The following is an 18,626-nucleotide window of genomic DNA, read 5'->3' as shown; positions in this document are numbered from 1 at the left end:
CAAACAAGCCAGCACAGAATCAGCGAAGTGGGTTTTATTGTGTTGCGGGTGTCCTTGGTGTCCCCGGTGTCCTTGGTGTCCCCGTGTCACCAGTGTCCCTGTCACTCGCCGGTCGCCGCCGCCGCCTCCCGCTGCCGGAGCCGCTTCTGGCGCTGGAGCAGCCGCCGCTCGCGCTCAAACTCCTTCATGCGCATCACGTAGCTGGGGATGTGGGGACAGGGACGTCCCCAAGTGTCACCGGGGCCAGCGCCGCACCGGGGACACCCCGGGGGTGGGGACAGGGACGTGGGGGGACAGGGAGCCCCAGGGGACGCCATGATGTCCCCAAGCCCGTCCCCCCACGTCCCCGCTCGTGCCGCCAACCCTGTTCCCCCACCCCCGTGTCCCCGTCACCTCCCAGTGACACGTCTTGGTGTCCCCTTGTGTCCCCTCCCTGTGTCCCCCCCGCCCCGTCCCCGTGTCCCCTGTTGTCCCCATGTCCCCCGCGTCCCCCTGTCCCCACCCCCTCATCCCAGTGTCCCCTGTGTCTCCACGTCCCACCTTGTCCCCCTCACACTCCCCATGTCCCTGTGTCACTCCCATGTTCCCGTGTCCCTCCCGTGTCTGGGTGTGTCCCTCATGTCCCAATGTCCCCACTGTGTCCCCACAACCCCGCCATGTCCTGGTGTCCCCCCCCTGTTTTATTGTCCCCATGTCCCCCAGCGTCCCAGTTCCCCCAATTCCCCGCCATGTCCTGGTGTCCCCATGTCCCCCGTCCCCCCATCCCTGCTCATCTCCATCCCCACGTCCCCCCCATGTCCCGCATGACCCCCTGTCTCCCGTGTCTGCTCTGTCCCCTGTGTCCCCCTGATGTCCCCCTGTCCCCCTCCTACCATGTCCTGGTGTCCCCACGTTCCCCCCACATCCCAGTTCCCCCCACTTCCCCCCATGTCCTGGTGTCCCAATCATGTCCCCCGTCCCCCCACCCCTGCACATCTCCATCCTTGTGACCCCGCCATGTCCCCCGTGATGCCCCCATGTCGCCCCATCCACCCTGTCCCCCGTCCCTCTGACCCCCATGTCCCCCTGTCCCCCATGTCCCTGTGTCCCCATCTCCATCTGATCCCCATGTCCCCCTGTCCCTCTGACCCCCATGTCCCCTGTCCCCCATGTCCCCATGTCCCTGTGTCCCCCTGTCCCTCTGACCCCCATGTCCCCGTGTCCCCCATGTCCCTGTGTCCCCCTGTCCCTCTGACCCCCATGTCCCCGTGTCCCCCATGTCCCTGTGTCCCCCTGTCCCTCTGACCCCCATGTCCCCCATGTCCCCTGTCCCCCCATATCTCTGACCCCCATGTCCCCCGTCCCCCTGACCCCCACGTCCCCGTGTCCCCCTGTCCCTCTGACCCCCATGTCCCCGTGTCTCCCTGTCCCCCATGTCCCTGTGTCCCCATGTCCCTCTGACCCCCACGTCCCCCTGTCCCTCTCACCCCCATGTCCCCCATGTCCCCTGTCCCCCCATACCTCTGACCCCCATGTCCCCCTGTCCCCTATGTCCCCCATGTCCCCTGTCCCCCTGACCCCCACGTCCCCGTGTCCCCCTGTCCCTCTGACCCCCATGTCCCCGTGTCCCCCATGTCCCTGTGTCCCCATCTCCCTCTGACCCCCATGTCGCCCTGTCCCCTGTCCCTATGTCCCCCTGTCCCTCTGACCCCCATGTCCCACATGTCCCCTGTCCCCCCATACCTCTGACCCCCATGTCCCCCATGTCCCCTGTCCCCCCATACCTCTGACCCCCATGTCCCCCTGTCCCCTCTGACCCCCATGTCCCCTGTCCCTCTGATCCCCATGTCCCTGTGTCCCCATGTCCCTCTGACCCCCACGTCCCCCTGTCCCTCTGACCCCCATGTCCCTCTAACCCCCATGTCCCCTGTCCCTCACGTCCCCACGTCCCCCCGTCCCCGTCGGGTCCGTACTCGTGGTGCTGGCAGCTGTCCCAGCGGTGCCGCAGCTGGTGACAGGCCCAGGGGACGGGGAAGGCGTCGCGGTGACAGCGCAGCAGGCGCAGCAGGTGGTGGCCGCAGTAGTCGCGCTGCTCCAGCGGCACCCGCGCCCCGGCCAGCTGCTGCGCCGAGGCCACCGCCACTGCCGCCGGGACAGCGTCAGCGCGGGACGCGGCACCGGGACATCGCGGGGACGGGGACATCGGGGGGACACGGGGATGGGGGGACATGGGGACATCGGGGGACATGGGGACATCGGGGGGACATGGGGAGGGGGGACATGGGGACATCGGGGGGGACATGGGGACATCGGGGGGGACGGGGAGGGGGGACATGGGGGGACACGGGGAGGGGGGACATGGGGACATCGGGGGGACATGGGGACATCGGGGGGGACGGGGAGGGGGGACATGGGGACATGGGGGGACACGGGGAGGGGGGACATGGGGACATCGGGGGGGACATGGGGACATCGGGGGGACACGGGGAGGGGGGACAACCCCAGGTTCCAGTACAGGTTGGGGAATGACCTATTAGAGAGCAGTGTAGGGGAAAGGGACCTGGGGGTCCTGGTGGACAGCAGGATGACCATGAGCCAGCACTGTGCCCTTGTGGCCAAGAAGGCCAATGGCATCCTGGGGTGTATTAGAAGGGGGGTGGTTAGTAGGTCCAGAGAGGTTCTCCTTCCCCTCTACTCTGCCCTGGTGAGACCTCATCTGGAATATTGTGTCCAGTTCTGGGCCCCTCAGTTCAAGAAGGACAGGGAACTGCTGGAGAGAGTCCAGCGCAGGGCCACAAAGATGATTAAGGGAGTGGAGCATCTCCCTTATGAGGAAAGGCTGAGGAGCTGGGGCTCTTGAGCTTGGAGAAGAGGAGACTGAGGGGTGACCTCATCAATGTTTATAAATATATAAAGGGTGGGTGTCACGAGGATGGAGCTAGGCTCTTCTCGGTGACAACCAACAGTAAGACAAGGGGTAATGGGTTCAAGCTGGAACACAAGAGGTTCCACTTAAATGTGAGAAGAAACTTCTTCTCAGTGAGGGTGACGGAACACTGGAACAGGCTGCCCAGGGGGGTTGTGGATTCTCCTTCTCTGGAGACATTCAAAACCCGCCTGGACGCCTTCCTGTGTAACCTCACCTAAGTTTTCCTGCTCTGGCAGGGGGATTGGACTAGATGATCTTTCGAGGTCCCTTCCAATCCCTAACATTCTGTGATTCTGTGATTCTGTGACATGGGGACATCGGGGGACACGGGGAGGGGGGACATGGGGACATTGGGGGGGACGGGGAGGGGGGACATGGGGACATCGGGGGGACACAGGGAGGGGGGACATGGGGACATCGGGGGACACGGGGACATTGGGGGGACGGGGAGGGGGGACATGGGGACATCAGGGGGACACGGGCAGGGGGGACATGGGGACATCGGGGGGACACAGGGAGGGGGGACATGGGGACATCAGGGGGACACGGGGACATTGGGGGGACGGGGAGGGGGGACATGGGGACATCGGGGGACACAGGGAGGGGGGACACGAGGACATCGGGGGGACACGGGGACACTGGGGGGGACACAGGGAGGGGGGACACAGGGAGGGCGGACATGGGGACATCGGGGGACACGGGGACATCGGGGGGACACGGGGACATTGGGGGGGACACAGGGAGGGCGGACACGGGGACATCGGGGGACACGGGGACATCGGGGGGACACAGGGAGGGGGGACACAGGGAGGGGGGACACGGCAGGGGGAGGCCACGGGGACATCGCGGGGACAAGAAGCGGGGGGCACGGGAGCGACACCAGCGGGTGCCGGGGGCGGGGGGCGGGGGGGGGGCAGCCGGGAAAGCCGCGGCCTCCTCGGAGTTCAACCCGCCGACGGGGCCAAGGGCAAGAGCGAGCGCTGCTTCGAATACACGGCAGGCGCGACCCGCGGCGGAGGCAACGCGGGCCCGCGGCGGACGGCGGCGGGGCCAGGGAAGGCAGAGCTCCTGAACGCTGCTTTGCCTGCGTCTCCGCCGTCCTGGGGAGCCCCGTGGCCCCAGAGCAATCGGGACAACGGAGGAGTTCGCCTCGGTTGCCGAGGGCTGGGTTATCAAGCAATTAAGCAATCTGGACAGCCGTGAAGCACGGGTCGGATGGGATGCACCCGCGGGTGCCGAGGGTCAGTGCTGGGCCGCTCTCCATCATCTTTGCCAAGTCGTGGGAAATGACAGAGGTGCCTGAGGGCTGGAGGAAAGCAAATGGCACTCCGGTCTTCAAAAAGGGCAAAAAGGAGGACCCGGGTAACTATAGTCCCACCTCCATCCCTGGAAAGGTGATGGAACAACTCATCCTTGGTGCCGTCTCAAGGTATATCAAGGATCAGAGGGTCATCGGGGCAGTCAGCATGGCTTCAGCAAGGGGAAGTCGTGCCTGACCAACCTCAGAGCCTTTTATGAGGACATAACGAGGTGGGTAGATGATGGCAGAGCGGTGGATGTGGTCTATCGTGACTTCAGTAAAGCGTTTGACACCGTCTCCCACGGCATCCTCACGGCTAAACTGAGGAAGTGTGGGCTGGACGATCGGGTGGTGAGGTGGGCTGTGAACTGGCTGAAGGAGAGAAGCCAGAGAGTCGTGGTCAACGGGGCAGAGTCCAGTCGAGGCCGGTATCTGGCGGAGTCCCTCAAGGGTCCGTGCTGGGGCCGGTATTGTTCAATATATTCATCAATGATTGGAATTGAGCGTACTATCAGCAAGTTTGCTGGTGACACCAAGCTGGGAGGAGTGGCTGACGCTGGAAGGCTGTGCTGCCGACCAGAGAGCTGGACAGGCTGGAGAGCTGGGCGGGGAGAAATTTAATGATATAGAACGAGGGAAAGTGCAGAGTCCTGATCTGGGCAGGAACAACCCCAGGTTCCACTATAGGCTGGGGAACGACCCATTAGAGAGCAGTGCAGGGGAAAGGGACCTGGGGGTCCTGGGAGACAGCGGGATGACCGTGTAAAAAGGGTTTAGTTTGGATACTGTCAGGATATACTTGGGGAACATACACATATATATGCATACATATGTGTGTATATATAATATATACACCCACAGCACCCTGAGAACGCCCGATCCTGTCTGATCTCGGAAGCTAAGCAGGGTCGGGCCCGGTTAGTGCTTGGATGGGTGACCAGCTGGGAACACCGGGTGCTGTGGGCTGTGTCAGCGCTGGGCCCTTGTGGCCAGGAAGGCCAATGGGACCTGGGGGGGTTAGAAGGGGGGTGGTCAGTAGGTCCAGGGAGATTCTCCTTCTCTCTATTCTGCCTTTGAAAAAAGGGTTTAGTTCAGATACTATCAGGATATACTTGGCAAACATATATATATAAAATATATAGAACCATAGCACCCTGAGACTGCCCAATCTGGGAAGCTAAGCAGGGTCGGGCCCGGTTAGTGCTTGGATGGGTGACCAGCTGGGAACACCGGGTGCTGTGGGCTGTGTCAGCGCTGGGCCCTTGTGGCCAGAAAGGCCAGTGGGACCTGGGGGGATTAGAAGGGGGGTGATCAGTAGGTCCAGAGGTTCTCCTGCCCCTCTGCTCTGCCCTGGTGAGGCCGCATCTGGAATATTGTGTCCAGTTCTGGCCCCTCAGTCCAAGGACAGGGAACTGTTGGGAGAGCCCAGCGCAGCCACGAAGATGCTGGAGGGAGTGGAGCAGCTCCCGTGTGGGAACGGCTGAGGAGCTGGGGCTCTGAGCTGGAGAAGAGGAGACTGAGGGGTGACATTAACGGTTGTCAATATGGAAAGGGGGAGCGTCAGGAGGATGGAGCCGTTGGTGACAACAGCGACAGGACAAGGGGCAACGGGTGCAAACTGGAACACAGGAGGTTCCGCTTCAAGATGGGAAGAAACTTCTTCCCGGCGAGGGTGCCAGAGCCCGGCCCAGGCTGCCCAGGGAGGCTGTGGAGTCTCCTCCTCTGGATCATTCCAACCCGCCTGGTTCTGTGTAACCTCATCTGGGATCGGGCTGGATGAGCTGCCGAGCTCCCTTCCAACCCCTGACATTCTGGGGTTCTGTGACACGTTTGGTGACCATTGCGGGGACATCAGTGCGCGTGGGACACGTGGGGACACAGGTCAGTGCCCATGGGGGGACACAGCGGGGGGGATGTGGGGACAAGGAGGGGGGAATGCAGCTGGGACAGGGACATGGGGTGGCATGTGGGGACAGATGTGGCACACGGGGACACACGGCAGGTTGGGGACACGCTGGGTGGCCATTGTGGGGACATGGGTCACAGTGGGGGGGACATGAGGACACCAGTGGGGACAAGGGTACACGGGAGGGTTGGGGACACAGGGCCGCCACCACAAGCACATGGGGACACAAGTGGCACATGGGGACACAGCAGGGGTGGGGACATGGTTGGTGGCCATCGCGGGGACACCAGCGCATGTGGGACACGTGGGGACAACACGGCCGGGGAGGGGACACAGGGACACGGTGGGGACAAGGGGGTGAGGACACGGGGGCAAAGGAGGGGACACACAGGAAGGGAGGGGACATGTGGGACACACAAGAGGGGACATGGGGGGACACAGGGGGGTGGGTGATGGGGAGAGGACACAGAGAGGGACACACGGGGGTGGGTGACAGGGGAGGGGACACGGTGTGGGGGGCCCGAGGGGTCACCCAGAGGTCACAGGGGTCACCCAGGGGTCACAGGAGGGGCCGGTCCCGCGGGGTCACCCCAAGGACACCCCAAAGACACCCCGGGCCAGGCTCGGCGCTGGGTCCCCCCCTCGCCATGTCCCCCCTTGTCCCCCCGTGTCCCCCCGTGTCCCCCCTTGTCCTCCCCGTGTCCCCCCATGTCCCCCTTGTCCTCCCCGTGTCCCCTCGTGTCCTCCCCTTGTCCCCCCATGACCCCCGTGTCCCCCCTCGTCCCCCCTTCCCTGGTGTCCCCCCCGTGTCCCCGTGTCCCCACTGACCGCGCGGGGCCCGGCCGGGCAGCCCCAGCTCCGGGGGGAACGTCGGCAGCTGCAGCGGGTCCGGCTCGGCCGCCCCGTCCCCGAGGTAGCGCCGCGCCAGGTGCGCGCCCATGGCGGCCCGACCGGAAACACCGCCGGGGACACCGGAAACACCGCCGGGGACACCGGGAGCACAAAGCGGCACGGACCCGGCGGAGCCGGAAGTTCCCCCGCGCCCAGGGCTGGAGCATCGAGGCGGCGGCTGGAGCGGCGCTCCCGCGTCTGGCGCCACCTGGTGGCGGGGAGGAGTGGGGGGTGTCCGGGGGTTTGGAGGGGTCAGAGGGTTCGGGGAGGGGACATTTGGGGACCCTTGGGGACATTTGGGGACACTGGGGACATTGGGGGTGTCAGAGACCTTTGGGGACACTGGGGACCATTGGGGGTGTCGGGGACCTTTGGGGACCTTTGGGGACATTTGGGGACCATCGGGGGTGTCAGGGACCTTCGGGGACCTTTGGGGACATTTGGGGACACTGGGGACATTGGGGGTGTCAGGGACCTTCAGGGACCCCTGGGGACATTTGGGGACACTGGGGACCATTGGGGGTGTCAGGGACCTTTGGGGACCCTTGGGGACATTTGGGGACCATTGGGGGTATCAGGGACCTTCGGGGACCCTTGGGGACATTTGGGGACACTGGGGACATTGGGGGTGTCAGGGACCTTTGGGGACCCTTGGGGACACTGGGGACCATTGGGGGTGTCAGGGACCTTTGGGGACCTTTGGGGACATTTGGGGACACTGGGGGAGACTGTTGAGCACCAGCGGGACCTTTGGGGACATTTGGGGACAATCAGGGACCTCTGGAGACACCAGCAGCTGTTGGGGACTCCGGGGACACGGGGTCACCGGGGTGGGGACAGGGGACCCTGGCTGGGGACAGGGATGGGGCTGGGGGAGACGGGGACGTCCCTCCTGGGGCCACGGTGGCTCTGGTGGCCCTGGCGGCTCCGGGGGGCAAAATGGCGGCACCAGCATCACCTCAGGGCTCAACATGGCGGCACCAGGGCCACCAAGATCACCTCAAACCACAAAGTGGCACTAAAATCACCTCAAAATACAAAACAGCACTGAAATCACCTCAAAGAACACACAAAATGGCGGGCCCAGGGGCACCAAGGTCATCTCAAAACACGAAATGGCACTAAAATCACCTCAAAACACAAAATGTTGGCCCCAGGGGCACCAGAATCACCTCAGGGCTCCAAATGGCGCCAGAATCACCTCAGGGATCAAAACGGTGGCACCAGGGGCACCAAAATCATCTCAAAACATGAAATGGCACTAAAAACACCTCAAAACACAGAATGGTGGCCCCAGAATCACCTCAGGGCTCCAAATGGCGCCAGAATCACCTCAGGGATCAAAACGGTGGCCCCAGGGGCACCAAGATCATCTCAAAACACGAAATGGCACTAAAATCACCTCAAAACACAAAACGGCAGCCCCAGGGGCACCAGAATCACCTCAGGGCTCCAAATGGCACTAAAATCACCTCAAAACACAAAATGGAGGCCCCAGGGGCACCAAAATCACCTCAGGGCTCAACATGGTGGCATGAAGATCATCTTCGGGCTCAAAATGTTGGCCATGGGGCATAAAATCACCTCAAAACACAAAACGGCGGCCCCAGGGGCGCCAGAATCACCTCAGGGCTCAACATGGCGGCACCAGGGCCACCAAGATCACCTCAAACCACAAAGTGGCACTAAAATCACCTCAAAATACAAAACGGCACTGAAATCACCTCAAAGCACACACAAAATGGCGGCCCCAGGGGCACCAAGATCATCTCAAAACACGAAATGGCACTAAAACCACCTCAAAACACAAAATGTTGGCCCCAGGGGCACCAGAATCACCTCAGGGCTCCAAATGGCACTAAAATCACCTCAAACCACAAAATGGTGGCTCCAGGGGCACCAAAATCACCTCAGGGCTCAACATGGTGGCATGAAGATCATCTTCAGGCTCAAAATGTTGGCCATGGGGCATAAAATCACCTCAAAACACAAAATGTTGGCCCCAGGGGCACCAGAATCACCTCAGGGCTCAAAATGGCAGCACCAGGGCCACCAAGATCACCTCAAACCACAAAATGTTGGTCCTAGGGCCACCGGAATCACTTCAGGGCTCGAAATGGCAGCCAGAGGAGGATCAAAATCACCTCAAAACACAAAATGGTGACCTCAGGGGCGCCAGAATCACCTCAGGGCTCGAATGGCGCCAGAATCGCCTCAGGGTTCAAAATGGCGCCAGAATCACCTCAGGGCTCAACACGGTGGCCCCAGGGGCACAAAATCACCTCCAAACACAAAGTATCTGCCCCAGGGGGACCAAGATCCCCTCAGGGTGTAATAAATTTCGACTCCAATTAACTTAAACAGTTAAGGTTTTATTGCCAAATAGAAGCAGGCGGCAATAAGCAAGGACAGCGCTGGGCGGCCCACCTTAATAGCGGCAGTGGCGCGCAACGCGTGGCGGGTTCTTTCAGTTTTTATATCCTCCGGCCGTCCCTCCTGCGCGTGTGTCTTGTGTTGCCAGGTGGTCGTGGTTGTGTTAGTTTTAAAACAACTTTCCAAACTGCTCATCAAGTACAACAAATAACAAAACATTTCAACAAAGGGACTTTAATGAACAAATTCCTTGTATTTATCACAACGTGATTTTGGGGCCATTTTGAGCGCTGAGGTGATTTGGGGCCATTTTGACGCTGAGGTGATTTTGGGGCCATTTTGAGCCCTGAGGTGATTTTAGTGACATTTTGACCCTGAGGTGATTTTGGGGCCATTTTGAGCCCTGAGGTGATTTGGGGCCATTTTGACCCTGAGGTGATTTGGGGGCATTTTGAACCCTGAGGTGATTTTGGGCCATTTTGAGCCCTGAGGTGATTTTGGGGCCATTTTGAGCCCTGAGGTGATTTCAGTGACATTTTGACCCTGAGGTGATTTGGGGCCATTTTGACCCTGAGGTGATTTGGGGCCATTTTGAGCCCTGAGGTGATTTGGGGCCATTTTGACGCTGAGGTGATTTTGGGGCCATTTTGACCCTGAGGTGATTTTAGTGACATTTTGACCCTGTGGTGATTTGGGGCCATTTTGACCCTGAGGTGATTTTAGTGACATTTTGACCCTGTGGTGATTTGGGGCCATTTTGACCCTGAGGTGATTTGGGGCCATTTTGAGCCCTGAGGTGATTTTGGGGCCATTTTGAGCCCTGAGGTGATTTGGGGCCATTTTGACGCTGAGGTGATTTTGGGGCCATTTTGACCCTGAGGTGATTTGGGGCCATTTTGAACCCTGTGGTGATTTTAGTGACATTTTGACCCTGAGGTGATTTGGGGCCATTTTGAACCCTGAGGTGATTTGGGGCCATTTTGGCCTTGAGGTGATTTGGGGCCATTTTGAACCCTGAGGTGATTTTGGGGCCATTTCGAGCCTTGAGGTGATTTGGGGCCATTTTGACGCTGAGGTGATTTTGGGGCCATTTTGAGCCCTGAGGTGATTTTGGGGCCATTTTGACCCTGAGGTGATTTGGGGCCATTTTGAACCCTGTGGTGATTTTAGTGACATTTTGACCCTGTGGTGATTTGGGGCCATTTTGAGCCCTGAGGTGATTTTAGTGACATTTTGACCCTGTGGTGATTTGGGGCCATTTTGAGCCCTGAGGTGATTTTAGTGACATTTTGACCCTGTGGTGATTTGGGGCCATTTTGAGCCCTGAGGTGATTTTAGTGACATTTTGACCCTGAGGTGATTTTGGGGCCATTTTGAGCCCTGAGGTGATTTGGGGCCATTTTGACCCTGAGGTGATTTGGGGCCATTTTGAACCCTGAGGTGATTTTGGGCCATTTTGAGCCCTGAGGTGATTTGGGGCCATTTTGACGCTGAGATGATTTTGGGGCCATTTTGAGCCCTGAGGTGATTTGGGGCCATTTTGACGCTGAGATGATTTTGGGGCCATTTTGAGCCCTGAGGTGATTTTAGTGACATTTTGACCCTGAGGTGATTTGGGGCCATTTTGAACCCTGAGGTGATTTTGGGGCCATTTCGAGCCTTGAGGTGATTTGGGGCCATTTTGACGCTGAGGTGATTTTGGGGCCATTTTGAGCCCTGAGGTGATTTTGGGGCCATTTTGACCCTGAGGTGATTTGGGGCCATTTTGAACCCTGTGGTGATTTTAGTGACATTTTGACCCTGTGGTGATTTGGGGCCATTTTGAGCCCTGAGGTGATTTTAGTGACATTTTGACCCTGTGGTGATTTTGGGGGCATTTTGAACCCTGAGGTGATTTTGGGGCCATTTTGACCCTGAGGTGATTTTAGTGACATTTTGACCCTGTGGTGATTTGGGGCCATTTTGACCTTGAGGTGATTTGGGGCCATTTTGACCCTGAGGTGATTTGGGGCCATTTTGAGCCCTGAGGTGATTTTGGGGCCATTTTGAACCCTGAGGTGATTTGGGGCCATTTTGAACCCTGAGGTGGTTTTGGGGCCATTTTGAACCCTGAGGTGATTTTGGGGCCATTTTGAGCACTGAGGTGATTTGGGGCCATTTTGAGGCCTGAGGTGATTTTGGGGCATTTTGACGCTCAGGTGATTCTGGGACCATTTTAACCCTGAGGTGATTTGGGGCCATTTTGACCCTGAGGTGATTTGGGGCCATTTTGAGCCCTGAGGTGATTTTAGTGACATTTTGAGCCCTGAGGTGATTTTAGTGACATTTTGAGCCCTGAGGTGATTTTAGTGACATTTTGAGCCCTGAGGTGATTTTAGTGACATTTTGACCCTGAGGTGATTTTAGTGACATTTTGAGCCCTGAGGTGATTTTAGTGACATTTTGAACCCTGAGGTGATTTGGGGCCATTTTGAACCCTGAGGTGGTTTTGGGGCCATTTTGAACCCTGAGGTGATTTTGGGGCCATTTTGAGCACTGAGGTGATTTGGGGCCATTTTGAGGCCTGAGGTGATTTTGGGGCATTTTGACGCTCAGGTGATTCTGGGACCATTTTAACCCTGAGGTGATTTGGGGCCATTTTGACCCTGAGGTGATTTGGGGCCATTTTGAGCCCTGAGGTGATTTTAGTGACATTTTGAGCCCTGAGGTGATTTTAGTGACATTTTGACCCTGAGGTGATTTTAGTGACATTTTGAGCCCTGAGGTGATTTTAGTGACATTTTGACCCTGAGGTGATTTTGGGGCCATTTTAAGCCCTGAGGTGATTTTGGGGCCATTTTGAACCCTGAGGTGATTTTGGGGCCATTTTGAGCCCTGAGGTGATTTGGGGCCATTTTGACCCTGAGGTGATTCTGGCCCAGTCTCTAAATATCTGCACTTTTTTTTTAAAACACACCGAAATACCTTCTCATTTCCTTATTTTTGAACAGTAGTCCAATGCTTGAAAGCCGTATTAGAAATTGTCGGGCCTAGTCACACAGTTCAAAGGGCATTTCTCAGACTTAGGAAGCCGTGATTAATAGAGAGTCAAACATTTCTGGCAATTGCTGCATTTGAAATGCACGTCGATATATATTTAATGAAGAATATATGATCCTATCATTGAGTCTTTAGTAAATTGGGTAGCGGGAAAATAAAATCTTGGAGTTTTACCAGTTATTTGAATCCTAAGAACATCAAATGACGATTCTCTGATGTTACAGCACATCAGAGTATTCTGTAATTTTGAATAGCATGTTGTTCCAAGGGGTGCTGAATTTTAATAATGATCTCCACGAGCTGTATTACTGTATAGATGTTGAAAATGTCCCGCAGTTTTTAATGAACTTTTACAACGCGGCTGTTATTTTTTTGTTAATATGAAATAAATGAAAAATAAAGAAAACCACCAAGTATCAAGCAAGGGACAGGAGGAAACGGCCTCAAGTTGTGTCAGGGGAGGTTTAGATTGAAAATTTGTGGAAATTCCTTCACAAAAGGAGACGGGGCTCTTGGGGACGTGGTTTGGTGACAGCGTTGGGTTGTGGTTGGACTCGATGACCTTGAGGGGCTTTTCCAACCAAAATGATTCTCCGAAGGGGCCCCAGTGCCACCCAGGGAGGCCAAGGGCCACCAGGAGGGACAAGGGACAGCGGCGAGGGACCCAACCCAGCCCCAGGGCGTCCCCAAACAAGAGTCGAGAGTCACCAGGAGGGACAAGAGGTGGTCGGGTGTCCCCACAGTAAACCAAGAGCCATCAGGAGGGCCAAGAGATGGTTTATAGTGACACCGGCCAACTCCAGTGTCCCCAAGAGACATCAAGGGCCATCAGGAGGGACAAGGGACCCAAAGGGACCCAAAGCAGCTCCAGTGTCCCCAAGGGTGGCCATTGGCCATCGGGAGGGACAAGGGATGGTGTCTGGGGACACCAAGGTACCCCAGTGACCTCAGAAGAGGCCAAGGGCCATCAGGAGGGACAAAGGATGGAGTGAGGGACCCAAACCAGCCCCAGGATGTCCCCAAACAAGACCCAAGGGCCACCGGGAGGGACAACGGATGGTGTCCCAGGACATGAGGGGACCCCAGTGTCACTGAGGGAGACCAAGGGCCATCAGGAGGACAAGGGATGGGGTGAGGGACACGAACCACCTCCAACGTCCCCATGGGAGACCAAGGGCCACCAAAGGGACAATGGGTGGTGTCCAGGGACATAAAGTGACCCCAGTGTCACCAATGGAGGCCAAGTGCCATCAGGAGGGACATGGGATGGTGGCAAGGGACCCAAACCAGCCCCAGGATGTCCCCAAAGCTTCCAACAGGAGCCAAGGTCACCAGGAGGGACAAGAGATGGTTTATAGTGACACCAACCAACGCCAGTGTCCCCAGAGTAAACCAAGAGCCATCAGGAGGGACAAGAGATGGTTTATAGTGACACCAACCAACTCCAGTGTCCCCAAGAGACATCAGGGGCCATCAGGAGGGACAAGGGACAGGCGTGAGGGACCCAAAGCAGCTCCAGTGTCCCTACAGGAGACCAAGGGCCATCAGAAGGGACAAGGGAGAGGGACACGAACCACCTCCAATGTCCCCATAGGAGACCAAGGGCCATCAAAGGGACAATGGGTGGTGTCCAGGGACATGAAGGGACCCCAGTGTCACCAAGGGCCATCGGGAGGGACAAGGGATAGTGGTGAGGGACCCAAACCAGCCCCAGGATGTCCCCAAACAAGACCCAAGGGCCACCGGGAGGGACAACGGATGGTGTCCCAGGACATGAGGGGACCCCAGTGTCACTGAGGGAGACCAAGGGCCATCAGGAGGACAAGGGATGGGGTGAGGGACACGAACCACCTCCAACGTCCCCATGGGAGACCAAGGGCCACCAAAGGGACAATGGGTGGTGTCCAGGGACATAAAGTGACCCCAGTGTCACCAAGGGCCATCGGGAGGGACAAGAGACGGTGGTGAGGGACCCAAACCGCCTCCAACATCCCCACGGGAGACCAAGGGCCATCAGGAGGACAAGTGCCATCAACGAGGAGCCCACCCCACCTCCGACGTCCCCAAGGCGTCCCCCCCGGCCCCCTCAGCGTCCCTCCAGGCTCTTGTCCCGCGCGATGACGGCCTCCTCGAACTTGATCATGAGCGTGGTGCCCTTGTGCCAGTGGGCCGTGACCTTGGCCGGGAAGCCGCTGGCCGTCAGCACGGCCTCCACCAGCCCGGCCGTGAAGGCGGCGCAGTTGAGGGTGCTGTTCTCCTTGGGGACCGAGATGAACGTGTTGACCAAGGGCTCCTTCTCGATGACGTAGTAGGTCTTGTCGTCGTCGTTGGCTTGTTCCAGCTTATCGGCCTCTTTGCCAAAGAGCGCGCGCCACACGGGGCCCTGAGAAGCGGAGAATCGGAATTGGTTTGGGTGGAAAAGACCCTCGAGGTTGAGTCCAACCATAACCCAACCCTGGCACTAAAGTGTCCCAAAGAACCTCAAAATGTCCCCAAGAGCCTCTTCTGTTCACCCCTCCGGGGATGGCGGCTCCAGCACTACCCTGGGCAGCCTGTTCCAACGCCCCACAGCCCTTTGGGGAAGAAATTACCTCAAATTTCCACCCTCAACCTCCTTCTCCAGGTATTAAAGGTGTCAAAGACAGATGCCAAAGAGCCTAAAGAGGATATTAAAGATATTAAAGACCCAAAAGAAAGATCCTAAAGAAAGACGTGAAAGATATGAAAGACATACCCTAAAAAAAGATCCCGAAGATCTTAAAGATCCTAAAGATACTAAGGATCCTAAACACCCTAAAAATATTAAAGAGCCTAAAGATATTAAACACCCTAAAGAAAGATCCCAAAGATACTAAAGAAAGATTTTAAAGATATTAAAGATCCTAAAGATGCTAAAGGTAATATTAAATACGATACTAAAGATATTAAAGCTGATATTGGAACTGATATTAAAGCTGATACTAAAGCTGATACTGGAGCCGATACTAAAGCTGATACTGGAGCTGACACTAAAGCCGACACTGGAGCCGACACTGGAGCCAATGCTAAAGCTGATACTAAAGCCGATACTGGAGCTGATACTAAAGCTGATATTAAAGCCAATACTGGAGCTGATACTAAAGCCGATATTAAAGCCGATACTGGAGCTGACACTAAAGCCAATGCTAAAGCTGATGCTAAAGTTGATGCCAAAGGCAACACTGGAGCTGATACTAAAGCCGATGCTAAAGGCGATGCTGGAGCTGACACTAAAGCCGATGCTAAAGGCGATGCTGGAGCTGACACTAAAGCCGATGCTAAAGCCGATACTGGAGCTGACACTAAAGCCGATGCTAAAGCTGATGCTAAAGTCGATGCTAAAGCTGATACTGGAGTTGACACTAAAGCCAATGTTAAAGCTGACACTAAAGCCGATGCCAAAGCCGATACTGGAGCTGACACTAAAGCCAATGCTAAAGCTGATACTGGAGGTGACACTAAAGCCAATGCTAAAGCTGATGCTAAAGCCAATGCTAAAGCCAATACTGGAGCTGACACTAAAGCCAATGTTAAAGCTGATGCTAAAGCCAATGCTAAAGGCGATACTGGAGCTGATACTAAAGCCGATGCTAAAGCCGATACTAAAGCTGATACTAAAGCCAATGCTAAAGGCGATACTGGCGCTGACACTAAAGCCGATATTAAAGCCGATACTGGAGCTGATACTAAAGCCGATGCTAAAGCCGATGCTGGAGCTGACACTAAAGCCGATATTAAAGCCGATACTGGAGCTGACACTAAAGCCGATATTAAAGCCGATACTGGAGCTGACACTAAAGCTGATATTAAAGCCGATACTGGAGCTGACACTAAAGCCGATGCCAAAGCCGATACTGGAGCTGACACTAAAGCCGATATTAAAGCCGATACTGGAGCTGACACTAAAGCTGATGCTAAAGCGGACACTAAAGCTGGTACCAAAGTGACCCGGTCCCCACGCAGACCCCCCGTCTCACCTTGACGAAGAGCAGCACGTTGAGCACCTTGGTCTCGCGGCGGCCGCTCTTCTCTCGGGCCACCAGCGCGTCCAGGACGCGCAGCCCGACCTGGTGGCCCAGGCGGGCCAGCTTGGCCTGCAGCTCGGCCACCGAGTACACGCGGCTCTGGCAGTACTGGACCAGCTCCGAGAAGAGCAGCGCGAAGGCGCTCAGGGCCACCTCGCCGCGCGGCCGGGCCAGCCCGCGCTCCAGCAGGGGCGACTTGCCCCGTGTGAAACGGGCGTCCATGCCTGGGGGGGAAACGATGGGGAAATGGGGGTAAAAAGGGGGTCCGGGCCGGGACAGCCCGCGCTCCAGCGTTGGGGAATTGTCCTGGGTGAAACGGGGGCCACGGCTGGGGGGGAAATGGGGGGACAGGGGTGAAAAGGGGGGTCAGGGCTGGGCCAGCCCGCGCTCCAGCGTTGGGGAATTGTCCTGGGTGAAACGGGGGCCATGCCTGGGGGGGAAATGGGGGGGACAGGGGTGAAAAGGGGGGTCAGGGCTGGGCCAGCCCGCACTCCAGCGTTGGGGAATTGTCCTGGGTGAAACGGGGGCCACAGCTGGGGGGGGAAACAGGGGGAAATGGGGGTTATGGGGCAGCAGGGGGGTGGAAAGGGGGGGTGTTAGAGGGGGGTTCTGGGGGTCAGGGGGGTGAAAAGGGGGTCAGGGCCGGGCCAGCCCGCGCTCCAGCGTTGGGGAATTGTCCTGGGTGAAACAGGGGCCATGCCTGGGGGGGAAATGGGGGGACAGGTGTAAAAAGGGGGGTTAGAGGGGGGTCTGAGGACAGCTGGGGGGTCAGAAGGGGTCAGGGGGGTATTAGAGTGGGTCACAGGGGAGTTAGAGGGGGACGGGGCAGCTGGGGGGGTCAGAGGGGTTGCAGGCGGGTTCTGGGGGGCAGGGGGGTGAAAAGGGGGGGCAGGGCCGGGCCAGCCCCCCAGCAGGGGGGACCTGTCCTGTGTGAAACAGGGGCACGGCGGGGGGGGAAATGGGGGACAGGGGGTGAAAAGGGGGGAAAAGGGGGGGGAAAGGGGGGGGAAGGAGGGGAAAGGGGGGGAAAGTGGGGGAGGGGGGGGAAAGGGGGGGAAAGGGGGGGAAAGGGGGGGAAAAGGGGGGCAAAGGAAGAAAAGGGGGGAAAAAGAGGAAAAGGGGAGAAAAGGAGGGGGGAAAGGGGGGGGAAGGGGGGGCAAAGGGGGGGGCAAAGGCGGGGGGCAAAGGAGGGAAAGGGGGAAAAAGGGGGAAAACGGGGGGAAAAGGGGCGGAAAAGGAGGAAAAGGGGGGAAAAGGAGGAGAAAGGGGGGGAAAAGGGACCGGGGGGTAAGGGGGGGTCAGGAGGCACCTCGGGGGATGGGGGGCAGCTGGGGGGGTCAGAGGTTATCAGAGGGGATCAAAGGGGGTGTCACAGGGGGGTTACAGAGAATGGGGGGGGAAAAGGGGGGTCAGGGGGGATTAGAGGGGATGGGGGGTTAAAGGGGGGTCAGGAGGTTGTCAGGGGGCCGGGGGTGACCTGGGGGGCTGGGGGGGGACCCCCGGGATGGGGGGGGAAGGGAGGGATCGGGCCCCCACCCCCCGGTACCGACCGTCCGCTGCCGCTCCCGCTTTACGGCCGCCGCCGTCGCAAAAGCGTCGCAAAGCGCAAGAAGCGGGGGGGGGGGCGGGGCCGCGTCGCCCGGGGCAACCGGAGGGAGGGAGGGGGCAAGGGGCGGGGCTTGGGCGGCGGGGGCGGGGTCAGGGCCAGTGGAGCCACGCCCCCGCGTGGCTCCGCCCCCTCTCCGACCACGCCCCCCCGGGGCCCCCGCCCCCTCTCCGACCACGCCCCCCGGTGCCCCCGCCTCCTCCGTGACCACGCCCCCGTGGCCCCGCCCCCGGTGGGGGGACATCTGGTGACATCTGGTGACACGGGGGGGGTGACGGTGTCCGGTTTGGGGGGGGAGGGGGCTCGGACGCCTGGGTCCCCCCCGCCCCTCCCCCATTGGGCACCTGGGGCCGCCAGCTGGGGTGGGGGAGGGGGGGGGTCACCCGGACGCCTGGGTCCCCTCCCTGCCCCTCCCCCCCCCCCGGAGCTCTGGAATGACGTCACCGTCATAAGGAGCGGGGGGGACCCAGGCGTCACGGGGACCCCCCCCCCCCCCACCCGGGTGACCCCTCCCCACCCGGACGCCTGGGTCCCCTTCTGACCCCAGGTGTTGGGCACAT

General features: G+C 58.6%; 2 protein-coding genes and 1 pseudogene across 2 annotated transcripts; 1 reads left to right on the top strand and 2 right to left on the bottom strand.

Annotated features, from left to right (window-relative positions):
- Positions 1 to 19: 19 nt before the first annotated feature.
- On the bottom strand, positions 20 to 7,169 carry NDUFB7 (NADH:ubiquinone oxidoreductase subunit B7). Its single transcript, XM_065655049.1, has 3 exons — positions 6,943 to 7,169; positions 1,953 to 2,121; positions 20 to 201 (listed from the first exon to the last, which is right to left on the bottom strand). Exons 1-3 carry the CDS (start codon positions 7,052 to 7,054, stop codon positions 102 to 104), a joined length of 381 nt encoding a protein of 126 aa, XP_065511121.1. The 5' UTR covers positions 7,055 to 7,169; the 3' UTR covers positions 20 to 101.
- On the top strand, positions 5,056 to 5,174 carry LOC136001011 (5S ribosomal RNA; annotated as a pseudogene).
- Positions 7,170 to 13,745: 6,576 nt separating the features above from the next.
- On the bottom strand, positions 13,746 to 18,063 carry TRAPPC5 (trafficking protein particle complex subunit 5). The gene is made up of 3 exons (XM_065655010.1): positions 18,011 to 18,063; positions 16,413 to 16,684; positions 13,746 to 14,800 (listed from the first exon to the last, which is right to left on the bottom strand). Exons 2-3 carry the CDS (start codon positions 16,680 to 16,682, stop codon positions 14,504 to 14,506), a joined length of 567 nt encoding a protein of 188 aa, XP_065511082.1. The 5' UTR covers positions 16,683 to 16,684; positions 18,011 to 18,063; the 3' UTR covers positions 13,746 to 14,503.
- Positions 18,064 to 18,626: the final 563 nt, after the last annotated feature.

Source organism: Caloenas nicobarica, chromosome 36, assembly GCF_036013445.1.
Source record: "Caloenas nicobarica isolate bCalNic1 chromosome 36, bCalNic1.hap1, whole genome shotgun sequence".
In the NCBI taxonomy this organism is placed as follows: domain Eukaryota; kingdom Metazoa; phylum Chordata; class Aves; order Columbiformes; family Columbidae; genus Caloenas; species Caloenas nicobarica.
The sequence above is the reverse complement of the archived record's forward strand: the minus strand, read 5'-3'. Positions and strand labels throughout refer to the sequence as shown.